At 39.6% G+C, this 14,708-nt stretch overlaps 1 protein-coding gene across 1 annotated transcript in view; it reads right to left on the reverse strand.

Annotated features, from left to right (window-relative positions):
• Nucleotides 1–10,845, reverse strand: part of DDC (dopa decarboxylase) — a 56,960-nt gene extending 46,115 nt beyond the window's left edge. The window contains exons 1-2 of the mRNA XM_064705569.1: nt 10,666–10,845; nt 4,862–5,099 (exon numbers count right to left, since the gene is read on the reverse strand). Coding sequence (XP_064561639.1) covers nt 4,862–5,062 — 201 coding nt within the window. The 5' untranslated portion in view covers nt 5,063–5,099; nt 10,666–10,845. The remainder of the gene's footprint in view (nt 1–4,861; nt 5,100–10,665) is intronic.
• Nucleotides 10,846–14,708: the final 3,863 nt, after the last annotated feature.

Genomic DNA, 14,708 nt, shown 5'->3' on the forward strand with positions numbered 1-14,708 from the left:
AGCAAAAAAGCTAAAAGCCCTGGGGCAAGTGCAGCTGCGCTTCTTCCTCCTGCCTCCCCTTCCCCCTTCTCTTGAAGCAGCTGTAAAATTCTTTTTTTTCACCATGTTGGAACAGATACACTTAGTCAGATATTGCAAAGAGCCTGACATAATTGATGCCTGGTTTTGTTTTTTTTTTGCCCTCTGCTGATAAATAATGATATACAAATGTCTTGGGTTCACTCTAATTACCACTCTAGTGCTTCTCAGATACATTCTATTTCCAAGATTTCTTCTAAGGATGTCTTTCTCTGGCTTGCTCGGTCTAAGCAATAGTCTTCCTTTACCACATTCTGAGGATAGGTACTTCAGCTGAAAGTTTAGAGATTAATGGATCCAATGTGAGGAAAATTAGCATCTTGAGTACCACTATTTGCAGTTACAACTACACTTGATCATTTTTGGTTCTAAAAAAGAAGGACAGCAAAGCAAATCTGAGAGTGAAAGGTGACTGATATTTTTACATGCAGATCCTTTCCTACAGTCTGCCTGCTGTGGAGATCAGAGTTCTGCAGTTATTCCCTCTGTCTCTGTGTTAGAATCAGGAATCTAGTGCCATTACTGTCATTATCATTGGGTGGACTGCCCTTTGAAGGTCTACCTTACATTTCACAGTAAGTCCCCATAAAGAAATTTCACTACTCACAAATTCTTTTCTCCTACAGGATGAAGGCAGCAATAGATACTGCATCATTATCACTTCACACAATTAATTGATCCCTGCCCTTCTAAGGAACACCATTTTCACATTTTTAGTTATACAATAAGTAGCAAATATCTGAACACAACTAACACAGTAAAGATGTCAACATGAATGAAACAAGAATCACTTATGGGCCGCCAACAGCTTACAGACAAAACAAGGGTTTATGATTTTTCATATTACTTATTCTTTCTGAAAAAGCCCTTTCTGAAGTTCTTCATTTATAAAAGGGATATGAGACATTCCCTGGTCAAACACTGGGTAAATGCTATAGATGAAAAACACTAGGTGTACTTTTAAATGTTATTCTTGTCAGGAAAAACACGGGAAGAAGAATAAGGGAAAAGGGAAAATACAACCTGAACAATTAGGGCAAAAATATCTTTGCAGACTGGCTGGATAACCTGGTAAGGAGAGCTGTAAACTAGGAATGATGAGGGAAGGAGTGGAAACCCACAACCAAGGGAGGAAGATGGAACAAGCTGGCAAGCAAAGGGACATGAGAGAACTCAGAAAGAAGCTAAGGCTAAAGCAGACTGAGCTTCAGTGTATCTACATAAATTAGGAAATGCTGAGAGGGCAGACAAGGGCAGGGGCAAGACAGGAGCTCTCACATCTTTTCTGGGGAATCAAGACAAATGGGTGCCTCGCTGAAGCACCTATAAGCTGTGCACAACACATGGGGAACAAACAGGAGAGAGAAGGCTGAGTGCAGGTACAGGGCTGTGATTTCACTGGGATCACAGAGATGCTGTGGGATTGCTTGCATGACTGAAGTGCTGCAGCAGATGAGGACAGGCCCTTCAGGAAGGTCAGACCAGGAAGGCGAGGCAGAGGATGGTCCTTTATGGAAGAGAACAGCAGGAATGCACTGGCCTCTGCCTGAGAATGGACGATGAGCCAGTCAAGAACTTGTGAGTCAGGACTGGTGAAGATATCAAAATGGGCAATATTTGGGGGTGTGCATCTGCTACAGACCACCTGATCAGAAGAAGCACATGAGTGCAGCATTCAGACAGCTGGAAGAAACCTCATGTTCACAGGTCACAGTTCTCATATCTGCTGGACAGACAACACAGCAGGACACAGTCAGGAGGGTTCTGGAGTGCATTGATAATTACCTAACACAGGAAACTGTGGAGGAGCTGACAAAAATGTGGGACAGGGTGTGGGACTGCACATTTACCAACAGGAAAGAAGTGGTGAAGGCAGTGCCCTGGGCTGCATTCAAAGCAGTGTGGGCAGCAGGGGAAAGGAGGGGATTCTGCCCCTCTCCTGCATTCTGGTGAGACCCCACCTGGACTGCTGTGTCCTGCTCTAGGATCCCCAGTACAAGGGAGGACATTGACCTATTGGAATGAGTCCAGAGGAGGGATATCAAGATGATCAGAGGAATGGAGCACCTCTCCTGTGAGAACAGGCTGAGAGAATTAGGATTTCTCAGCCTGGAAAAGAGAAGGCTTTGGGTGATCTAACTGTGGGCTTCCAGTACCCAAAGGGAGCCTGCAAGAAAGATGGAGAGAGAAATTTTGCAAAGGCATGTAGTGATAGGACACGAGGGAATGACTTTAAATTGAGAGTAGGTTTAGATTACACATTTGAAAAAAAAAAGTTCTTTACTGTGAGGGTGGTAAGGCACTGAAACATCTGCCCAGGCAGGTTGTGAGTGCTCCATCCCTGTAGTGTTCAAGGATAGGTCACATGAAGAATGAAAGGCAAAGGCTAGTAATTCATTAAATACCTTGATATGGGATAGAGTGCACCCTCAGCAATGTTGCAGATGACATAAAACTGGGAGGAGTGTTTGATACACTGTGTGGTCATGCTGCAATTCAAAGGGACTTTAACTGCCTGCAGAATGGGCCAACAGGAATCCCATGAAGTTGACTAAAGAAATGAAAATGCCTGTACCTGGTGAGAAATAACCCCCTGCCCCATAGAGACCAAGGATCAATCGGCTAGGAAGCAGCTCAGAAGAAATGGACCTGGTAGCCAAGCTGATCATGAGCCAGCAATGCACCCTGGCAGCAAGCACTGTGACCCAAGAGCATTCTGTGGGCCAGGGTATCAAAACTGCTGCCAGAAGATGAAAAGAGCCCATCTTTCCCTTCTATGCAGCACTGGAAAGGCCACACCTGGGCCACACCCGTCCAGTTCTGGGTTTTCCAGTACAAGGAACGAAGACCTGCTTGAGTGATTCCAGGGAAAGACCATGGAGATGATTAATTGCTGTGTCTGTGATGTGACAAGTGTCTGAAAAAGCTGGGGTTGTTCAGCCTGCAGGAAGCTCAGGGGGCACCTTGTTCATGTGTATAAACACCTCACAGGAAGGTGTAAAAAAGATGAAGCCTGATTCTTCTCAGACGTACTCAGTGACAAGACAATAAGCAATGTGCATGAACTGAAATAGAGAAAATTCCAATTAAACATAAGAAAAAGCTTTTTTACTGTGAGGGTGATCCAACTTTGGAACAGGACAGCAAAGTTCATCCTTGGAGATATTCAGTGACCAGCAGGACATAGTCCTGAACAACCTGCTCTAGCTCACTCGGCTTTGAGCAGAGGGGATAGACTAAATGATCCTGAGATACCAGCCAATCTCTACTATACAGGACCTCATGGTTCTGTGCCCATGTAAGTCTTTGGAATTAAGAACAAGCAACATGGGTAGAATCAGAATTACTATAAGAACTGGGATTTATATTGTGCTCTTTGTGTCACTAACATTTCACACCAGTGGAAAAATTTAGGATAGAACAATTTTTCTTCAGAATGTATCACTGTGTAAAAGTAAATTTGTTTGCAGGGCACGTAAATATCAAGAGAAGTCAATTTAGTTAAGAGAGAACATGACATTGATGACATAATTGGAATTATGGTTGATGACATAATTGGAATTCAATGTCTCACTTTCTACTCTCGAGTGATTCATCTCTTATTTTTTAAAGCATTATTATTTTAATGAAAGTTCTCAGGTGTTCAAAGTATTTTCTTTTCTACTTCACAGACATTACTATTTTCCTCCAATGAAAAAGAAAAGGCAATTATATCTATGAGCATCAATTAAAATATTTGCACGTGTTGGACATAATTCTCTTATCTAATCTGCATTGATTTAATCCCCTTGGATTTAAGACTTCATCCTCAAATCTTTGAAAAGAGTGCAAAGGTTTCAATTGACTTCAGTGGAGCTTTTGCCTGTTAAAGTACAGCTGACTGTCTTCAAGGAAAACAAGATAAAATCATACTGAATATCAAATATTTACATTGGTGAGTGGAAAAGAATTGGCATCATAGTACACTGACTAAAGTCAATTTGATTGTGGTGTCCAGTGCCATCACAATCATATCACCTAGCTGCATCTAGAGAAGAAACCCAAAGTGTTTATTGAGGAGATCCAAAGGAGAGATTCCTCATTAACTTTTACTAATAATTCAGTTCTTTTCAAGCTACTTAGAGGCCTAAGGAGACAAGTACATATTTAAAATAAAAAAGGTGCACCATGAGTGGAAAAACAAGAAAATTTCAGGCCTGAACAAATGCCAGATGCTTTGCCAACAGTTCTGCATTGTCTGTCCAATACTGATCTATTCAAGGACTAATATTTAGGCAGTGGTGGTCTGCCTTAGAAGCTATGAGAAGTAGTTGACATTTAGGAGAGTAAGTCAACAGAACAAGTATTGGGAAGAAAGCTTTCTAGTCAACTCTAATAAAAGAAGTCTCCTAAGAGAATTTTAACATTTAAAGATCAGCTTGAAGAAACACTTCAGGCACAGCAGACTAATAAAAATACTATTTTGTAAAATATTTACTGTGCTATGAAAGTAGTAAAAATATCACATGAAACTGAAAGTTATGAAGTTTTGCTTTAACCAGTTCAAGGGAGGAAAAGGAATTATTTTCAAAAGTAAACCATGCATGAAGCAAAAGAATGATTTGATTATTTCTAGGAAAAATGGAAAACATTAGTTAGATCATATTCAACATGTAAAGCTGACTCCTGCCTTCTAAAAGTTAATCAGTGCGGGTATTTATGTTGGTAAACCCCCACTTTCTTTGAGGTGTTTGAAAACCTAAACGCAGTATTGAACATTGCACTACAGTTCCATTTCTCTTACCCCTGGCATAATGATCTTCTCAATGTCCTTAAAGACATCCTCAAAGCTCTCGGGATCCTGGGGTGCACAGTCTGCAACGAGGGGCCGTAGGTATCCTGGTTCCACATCTGGGAACACCTGGCGTTTCTCTATCTTATCCAGGTAATCCGCCACATAGTCCACCATCTCCTTCCCTCTCTTGCGGAACTCTGCAGCATCCATGGGTAACGGAGTTTAGGGCTTATTCTCGGAAAAACACCTGAAAAGAAAGAGAAGAAAGAAAAATTTTTGAAAGAGAATTTTACTAGTTTTAAACCTGTTATTCATATGATTTATAGGAAGACTCAAATGGTCATGATATGAGCAGATTAGGTTAATACACACAGACAATAAGTTTAGCACAGAAGAACAGTAGAAGCACATTGATGAAGATTCAAAAATTACAGATTTATTCCCTTCAGCTGCTGGGTGACACAAGGATGTGGCACTGTTAAGTGGCACATAATCAGCTCCCTCCTGCCCTATGGAGAATAAGTGTAAGAAAATAGCCAGCTGTGTGTCTCTATTATAATTTGTAATAACAAGCTATAATAATCACAGTGATCCACTATGCTGCCCTGTCATTTTATCTGCTTCTCAATTCCTGTCTTGTCTCAAGATCTAGCTTCTTGACTCTTTCACTGTAAATGCACATGCTTTGTTATCTACAAAACTTTGTTTCTTAGTGAGGTTTCAAAAAGAATTCACTTCAAGTTGGTCTGTACTGTGTTTTGCAGGAGAATGTGAGGAAACTCTGTCTGGGACTGTCCATACTTCTAAGACGTTGGGCTGCAGCTCCAGGGGTTATTTGAGACAGGCAGATTGTGTGAGCACACCCAAGGTGATACACGGCTCAGCTGAGAGGACCTGGAGTTTGCCTGCAAAGTGCTCTGCGAACATAAATTCATGATACAGCAGTGCCTGCTCCTGCCACCCTGGCCCTCACAATTTTATTACTCTGACTAGCTGTGCATTTTGAGTACTCAGTGAATATATGGCGGAAACTTTTTATTCACTGAGTACCAAAAAAAGTGTCCCTGAGTCCTTATATGCTCACATTGAGGGATACTGTTCCTTGGAATCCAGTCAGAAGATTGGCAAGAGAAAAAAGAATATTGACTGCTGATCTCAAGAACTATTGTGCTTAGCTTACACACCTGTAGATCTTCGCTTTGTAAGGAAATAATTATAGTAAGCACAATGTGAATATTAGATAAGTAGGAGACAATTTTTCAGATATCAAGTATTTGTGATAATGATTTCTAACTGAGGACATAATTTTGAGAAAAGAGAACCTCCTGGGCTTTATTACATTTGAATTAGTACCGTAACATCACAAGACAAAAACATTACCAAGCACTGTCTTAGACACGTCTCTGCTGCTACAGACAGGGGATCTGGAATTTGTGTGGAGCAGCTGCTGCTTTTATTTAAGAAGGCAGGGTGGTGCTGCAGGTCACAAAACACTTGGGAGAGCAAGGATCTGCACAGCAGGGACTTTTAAATGCCCAGAGATGGTTGCTCCTGTTGTTATTTCACTAGAGTTTTATAGAGTATTCTCTATAATCATCATGTAAGTGTTTATTTGGCTCTGTCTCTACCTTTCATAAAGGAGTATTAGGACCTCATATCTTGCTACTAAGTTGCTGGAAATACATTACCAGTGGTCATTACACTCCTTAGAATGTGCAGTGGGCAGCTTTGCGTGCCAACTCCCTTTTGAAAACCTGTGTTTAAGCATGCAGTTTTGTTTAAATCTGTTTGTTAAAATCAGGATGATTCAATTTCTTCCATACTCCCTAAATTTTACGTGCATTTTCATTCAACACATCTTTGTTCATTGTTCAAAATTTTAATAAACTCTTTAAAGAAATCAGCATGAACTGCAGCAAAAAATATGCATTTCTCTGGCACCAATCTAATTACACACCAAGGCTCTGTTCTTTGGTTTAGATATTTTTTGCCAGAAGAAATCTAAATACTGTGCTGTTGAACTTCTTTTTCAAGGCATCTCTAACTTAACTCGTAAGTCATGCTATTATTATTTATTTTATGCTACCTCATTCATGGGTTCATTGCTATAGCATGCCCTAAAGAACTTGAATGAGGTGATCTGTTATTTTTTCCACTGGTTTCAGAGAAGAAAGCTATGAAAAAAAGGATTTAACAAACAATGACAAATTAGTGGGAGATGCCTGAGACTGAAGTGACTCAGAGCATGAGGACTGGTGTTCCCAGCACTGTGCTGTTCATCACCAGTGTGCTGCAGCTATTCCTACAGACCTTTACACACGGATCATATCACCTATCTCATTCCACATCTGGGGCTCCAGTGAGCCCCAAGCACAGCAGGTAAGAGCATCACTGCATAAGAGCATCACTACACTACTCCCTAGCTTTACTTGGCAGTATTCAAATAAAAGGGACCACTTAACATAAAAACTTCTGTGGATCACATGGTCTTTTCCTAAAATACAAATCAAATGGCATGAATTAAATCATATTGTGTGTAAGATCAACACAGCTCATAAACTCACAGAAAAAAAGAATTTACTTTATCATATTACCAGAACATACATGGTATGTTTTATAGGTTGTGACATTTACATCAACTTGTTGCTACACAGGATGCTGATATTGTTATTTTTATTATTAGAAGTTTGGACAAAGTTCTTTTTGGATATCAGGATAAGCAAGTAAAATATTATATCTAAATATCAGATACACATTCTGTGGGTGTAGTCTATTGCTATGGAACTCAATTTGACAAACTACACATTTTGTCTAATCACGAAGACCTTGCTTGTAATTGTGTAACTTCTTCCCAAGAATGGGAGGTTCATTGGCTCATCCTAGCATTGTTTTGGCTGCACTGCTTCTGCCATTAATCATTGTTGCAATAGCAAAATTCAGGTAGAGAATTAAATTACAGGGGAAACCCACCTTTTTGCATGGAAGTAACTGAATCCAGAAGCTTAAATGTTAAGATTTGAAGGTTGAACCTTTCATCCCAAACGTGCTATAGTGGTTGCACTGTTATAAATTGATATGAACTAATATTTACTTAATCTCTAATACTCTTACAGTGCAGTGAAGTACGTCAAACTGCTTCAGTCTGAAGCAAAGTATTTAACCCTTCTTTCCTCCAAAGGCAATACAAAGAAATTAAAAATCTGATTTTTTCTATTCATGCATCTTCCTTCCTAAAATCCCCTACCTACAGTAACATATGCATCTCATGGGGGAACTGTGAAGGCATACTCCTTGCAGGAACACAGTGGTCATCCTTTTCACTTCCTATGTTATATCTGTTCCTCTGTGAGTGACAAGACCCACTTACCCTTTCATCCCTATTTTTATTCTCTTCCTGAACTGTTTGCTATAGATTTCACTTCACTGCTTCAAAGTACTATTTGCTATGGAAGCCGTCTCCAGCAGGCAACTGTAATGCTCACTAGTGAGTACTATCAAAATGCAAATTACTGAATTAAGTACTTTACATTTTCTCTACCAGTACAGAATATCTATACTTGCGTGCACATCAAGCTCATGTACAATGCAACAACATAATGAATAAGGAGAGACCTTCCCTCTATGCCAGTGTATTTTTAAAATATAGAGATTTTCTAAGAAGCAAAATACTTCAGAGAACTCAGGCCCTAGGGTTTAAAATGAAAAAATGCTGTTTGAGAGAATCTGTACTTCCTGAAGGGATGAGTGTTACAGTCTGCAGGCAGTCAAAATATCCACTTAACTTGAAGGAACTTAAACTGCAAAATAATGCAAGCCAAGTTTCCTAAACTAAAGGGAAATTTCAGAGAGACTAAGCCTCTTTCTGAAGTATTTAATACTGGTATATCTTCTTGAGAAAGTCTCCACACTTTCAGAGATGCCACAGCTCCCAGGATGAGTTTCAGCATATTCAGTATCTGTGAGCTAAACCCCAAGTGAGGAGAGCACAGCTTCTCAGGAGGTGCCCTGCCTAATTGCAACCTCTGCCACACTGTGAGCAGCCTGTGTGCAAACTCATTGACAGCCTCACTCTGATTGATAAAATAAAATTTTACCAAGCACATATTCTGCCTGAGCACTTTTGTTCCCAGCAAGAATCACTGGCTACTGTTACCACTGCATACTTCTGATCCAATCCTTCTTTACTGGAGAAGATTAGGTTCTGCTCTAAACTGCAGGTAAAACCAAGAAAAAACATGTTAAACCTTAAATTATATCAGTGTATCTTTTTTTACTTGTTCATATATAAACTCCTTGGTCTTTGATTTTGCTGTAATTTGTCAGAGGACAAGTACACTACACAGTCTAAAGTTGACATATCCTTTGCTGCTTTTTAAAAAACTACTCCTACCTCAGAGCACTGAAATACAGACACATTTTATTTCACTGAAGTTACTGAAAATTATTGTTAGTCTTTAGATTGCATATGTTCATTTGCCAGCAATTTTCTACTTTATCTGAAACTGAACCATACATACCTTACACACAAGTAATTACTAAAGATATTTATAGGTATAGTATTTTCTTGGTAACATTCAGCTCATTCATTATTTCTGTTAAAAAGCATTGTCTATGATTTCAGAATCTGGGTGATTTTTTTTCATATTTACTAAATATGAATGTAAAATATATCTAAATGCTACCAGGAAATTCATTATGAGAAGGAAAAAGAGAAAAAAGATGAAAAAGCAGAAAAAAAGAGGGAAAAGGCAAAAGAAGAGCAAATGAGGAGAAACATGTATTTGGTACATTAAAATTTTATGTCTCCCTCTTCTCCAGTTGATCAAACTAAAATAAACAACGGCTAACAACATAAAATCTTTTAGCAGCTCCTGTTTATGAATGCAGACGGGAAGAATGCATAGACACATTAATAGCACCTAAAACTTTACTTTCTTTGAGCAAATACAGCTATAACTGGGTCTCTTTCCAATATATGAGTCAAGTGCACTTTCTATTCTGATTGCTGCAGACCAAAATGTAATTTAAGGGCTCATGATGTTTCAGTGACACCACCGAAGCCTCGAGAACTTCCTGCTGCTGAACCCAGCTGAAGGTTTTTGCAGCTGTTGCCACTGTTAAGCTGAACTTCCCCTGCTGGCAATAGGATATTACCAGAAAAAGAGCCAAAGGATGAATTTTACTTCAGCACAAGTAAAAAGGAACTGGATCTACACTGTACTTCTACCTTTGCACAAGTCAAGAATTAAGAGTATATTATAACCTCTATATTTTATTTAAATAATTACATTTTTCAGAAGTTGCTGGCTGTATTCATTTACTGTCACTGGCACAGTGTCTGCAATCTCATAATGTTCCCCGCTGAGGTCTTAGTACTGTGATGGGAAAGGGTTATTTCTGAGGAAAACATCACCCTAAAAAAGTCATGCAATTAATTTATCTTGAAATTTTATTATTCAGAATATTAGGCAGAGAATTTCTCAAGTCCTGCTTGGTTATTGCAAGCACTGCTGTACTTGGAAAGACAAGGTACAAACTTTTGTATACATGGGATTCTACATAAATGCATAGAAACAGTTACAGCTGACACACATCAGATGTAAAAAATAGCAAACACAACACAGTAGGTGTACACTAGATTGTGCAAACTTAGAATAAAAATAAAGGTTATTATTGTTATCATCATCCCTAAAATAACACAAGCTGTTTATTAACTGAGATCCCACTCTCCATAACCAATTGTTGCATTAATCCAAAAGTACCTACTTCAATTTAATAACCATAAAGACTTAAGGACAAAGAATGCTACTTACAGCAAGTTGGTAAGGGTTTTGCTTCTCCCCTTCCCTTCTCACTGCCCTCCTTTGCTCCTCAGTGGCAGCTACAAAGCGGAGAGGATGCAGTTGCCAGCATATATAGGCAGAGTATCCATGTCCCTGCAGCCTATCACAGCCACGGGCTTTGCACTGAACGTGCAGCAGCAGCAGCAGCAACAGCAGCATCTCCCCCTCCCACAGCTCCTCCAAACACAGCTCGCAAAGGAAGCTCCCTGAAAACCAGCGGGATCCCACCGAGAAACGGCCCTTGCCAGGTTAACTCTGCAGTGCCCTGTGTGTTCTTCCAGGGGCTCCATGCACAAGTTCATGAGCAGAGAGTGTCAGATCACACGCTCCCCGTCTGTGCTGCGCACTCTGGGACATTTCTGCTGAGGCTGCTGCAGTAACAGCAAATGCTTTGATTTGCTTCTGTGAAATATTATTGCCAGGAAAGAAACACAGATGTGGTCAAAGTACCACTCTAGTGACTGCAAGCTCAGGTACATAGCTGTGGAATAAACATCCCCAGATAAGCCTTATCCAACTTTTCCAAGTTTCTCTCTTTGATCATATGGACACTTAAAAGCAATTCTAAAAGTGTGTAAGATTTGTTTTCCTATTCTAAAACTTTTATGTGGAGCTCTCTTTCCTAGATGAATCCAGGTGACGTCCTGTCATTTTTATTTCAGTCAAGTTTATCTAAAAAAAAAATACTATCAGCATTTCATAGTCCTAAACAGCTCACAGCCAGGTGGTGTAGCAGATTTGGGATGGTCATTGCTCTCGCACCAGTCTCCAATCCATTGCAGTATTATCACAGCCAACCTTTTTGTGAAGGAGGAAAAAGTCACAGCTTTTTAAAACTGTCATGGCTCTTCTAATGTTACACGAACAATGACAGCTCTGCTACAATTCTGGAAGAGCCTTTTCAAAATGAAACCAGTACCTAAACTCCCCACGGGAGCTTTCTGGTGTCATTGCACTTGTTGTGGCAGATGTTATTCTGTGATTTAACTTGCATTTCCAATGCCTGGGTTGGCTGCTGTAATCATTAGTTCTTCAATCTTGAAAAGCATCAAGAAATCCCAGAGTCAGTTGCCACAGCCTCTGAGATGTTTTCGACCTCAAATCAACTCCTGAGTTCACAGAGCTACAAACTCGATACACTGGGACCCCACAGGAAAACAGGTGTTTTGGAGACTTTTCCTATATATTTCTTTCTTCCTGAATTTGACTGAAAAGGCTGAAAATTCAAAATTTGTTGTGAGGGCATAAAGAGATGCAAAAATTGTAGTTGTCCTTAGTAAACTTAAAGAGAACTGAAATTTCACTTCAATTTTTGATCCAAATGGTTTGCAAAAGGTAAATAACTTTCAAAGGAAATTAAAAATGGAAAATAAAATTAAGATTGGAGTATTAAAATGCTGGTTTAATTAGTGTTGAAACACAGCCTCAAAGTCACCTGATGTGTTTTTATTTCCCTGCTGTACCTGTAAAGCTTGCTGTGAAGAGGCAACGGTTGCATTTTCCATTAAAATATTTCTTTTTGTTATTTCTCAGGAAGAAAAAGGAAATGAAGTGTGAAGGCACAACAGGCAAGTTGGAAAAGGGGAATTAAATGCCCTTCTAAAAATCCTGTTCCACGTCTCTTCTATAATTTAGAAATTCTTCTGGCTCGTATTAGTTTTATAATTCTCACCATCAACTGTTGGCAATAAACAAATCTTTGTTTAACAGAATTTTTCTGTGCTGGACAAAAGAAAGATCACTAAGCTTTCTATCACAAGTTCTGACTAAGTCAGACCTGATGATTTTGTTCCAGACCCTTCAGACTGCTCTTTCTTCCACAGGCAGAGAACAACTTCGTTTACTACTGCCTACAAAAAATAGAGATCCCCTCTTTAGTGCCAAACTGTTCCAAAATTCAGGATACCAGTGTGTGAGTAATAACAGATGATCTCAAAAGGTTTAAAGGTTGGGACTTACTGGTAGGCACCCAACAGACCCATTATTCACAGCTAATATGAGACAAGCTTCAATATGTTTTTGCACATGGAAGTCAACTGTGATGATGATACCTAAATGATGCTGTGTCCATGCAGTAATAGCAACAATTCATTACCACTGCTGAAGCCTTTGGTTTGCAAATGAGGTGGGAGAGAGGCTGTGTTTGAACAGAAGGCTCCAGCACAGCACCAGAAATGAAGCAGACAACGTGATATCAGTCACTGCAGTCCCACTGTCAGTCCTTATGCAAAGACATAGATCAAAGCAGAGGGGATTAAACAGTTTGTACCCACTTTCTAACAGTTTTCACCTCTTCCACAACTGTACAGTGCAGGTTAGAAATGAAAAGGCAGTTTCCTCTGGCTTTTAGTCCAGTTATGATTAGATGGCTCTACTCCCAACTTTGCTTTTCCCCCACCTAAACAGCCTGACACTCTTCTCATGCTAGCCTCATGGTGTGAGTCTAGGTACTAAATTTTATTATGTGTTTGGGCTGTAGTTCACTGAGCCTAACATTATTTGAAAAAACCGGTTCTGTGCTATAACATGAAGGGCTTTAAATTGACTCAGTTATGCTCAATATCTTAGACACTGAGAAAATAATTTGAAGCAATTAATTAGGGATCTAGCACAATGTTTGTGCCTGTTTTCCACATTTGATGTCAAAGGAACAGACACTGTTGCCTACATGTAAAAAACTCCACTGGTTTGTTGTATTTGGTTTACTCTATGTCTGTAGTTTAAGGATGATATTTGGAGACTGCAGGCCTTTTTTCCAGTTTTCCTTGCAGCTGCTCCCTCAAAAAGAGAACAGTAGTAGAACCCCATCTTTGTCTTTCTTTTTTCCCCCTAGCATATTCTTCCATTAATGTAAAAATACTAGTTACAGGAAATTATCTATGAGAAGGTAAAAGAAATACAAACAAGTTAGAATGGAATGAAAAATCCTTTTATGTTCCATAAACAAGGTCCAAATCTGCATAAGCACAAAGATGAGACAAGAAAGAAGAGAGTATTTTAGATAAAATGTGTAACTAACAATTTTCTAGTTAAAACAAAAGGGTGTATTTCCTTTGGAAGAACGTAAGAATTAAATGAAGCCTTCCGACACAAATAGTTGGATTACTCTCAGCGTATGAGGATAAAACCTAAGTCTCCCGCAGAACATAAGTAGACTTTGCAACAGATTAGCCAGGAGATGAATCTGAGACAGAGCTGACAAACTGGGAAAGTATCTATCCTCTTTTTTCATAAATATTTTATGTGTGACTTGTTTCCCTGCTCAGTATCTATTGCTGGTTGTGTGAACATGTGAAGGTAAACCAAAGAAGGAAAAAAGGAACTGCTAACGAAGTGAACATGGACACAGACTCACACACACAGTTTCAGAGGAGTTAATGTACCATTTGCTGGTTCAAAGCAGCCTGAGCATATTACTCTTATGGAAGCAAGCCTACAGAAAAGAGAGGTTGTGATGAACTGAAAAAGTGTCAACAGAAAAACTGACAGGCTGTGAAGAGTCACAGAGACAGTGAGAGCAGGCTGCAATCACAGTAGGCAGACTCTTCCAATACCAAGATAGGAATAGCTTCTGCTGGGAGCTGAGATGTGCTTACCTAGGGGCGTAGGCACTGCCAGGGCACTCGTCCAGCCATGTATTGCTCACAGAAAGAATGTTCTCAAGCATTGACTATTGTCAGCTTCACAGAAGCTGTGGCTGACAGATGAACTGCTATGAGGCCTTAAATGTGCTGTGAAGCCCTCTTGTTAGAAAAGCAAGTTAACACAGTTAGTTTATGAATGGAATAACCCCTGTGTGGATGAAAAGACAGACCCAGATGAGGCATGAGGAACAAAGATGGCTTGAGGGAACACAATGCAGTGCTTGTTCTTGAGCAAGTGATTTATTTGGATCACTGTTTACAAAAATATTGAAGAACACACAGTGCTTGGTTGAGAAGGTATTTTTAATTTATTATAATCACTGACTGCGATTAACACTTTGTCACAAGGACCATGCACTTGCAATAAGC

Source organism: Zonotrichia leucophrys, chromosome 2 (assembly GCF_028769735.1).
Source record: "Zonotrichia leucophrys gambelii isolate GWCS_2022_RI chromosome 2, RI_Zleu_2.0, whole genome shotgun sequence".
NCBI classification, from domain to species: domain Eukaryota; kingdom Metazoa; phylum Chordata; class Aves; order Passeriformes; family Passerellidae; genus Zonotrichia; species Zonotrichia leucophrys.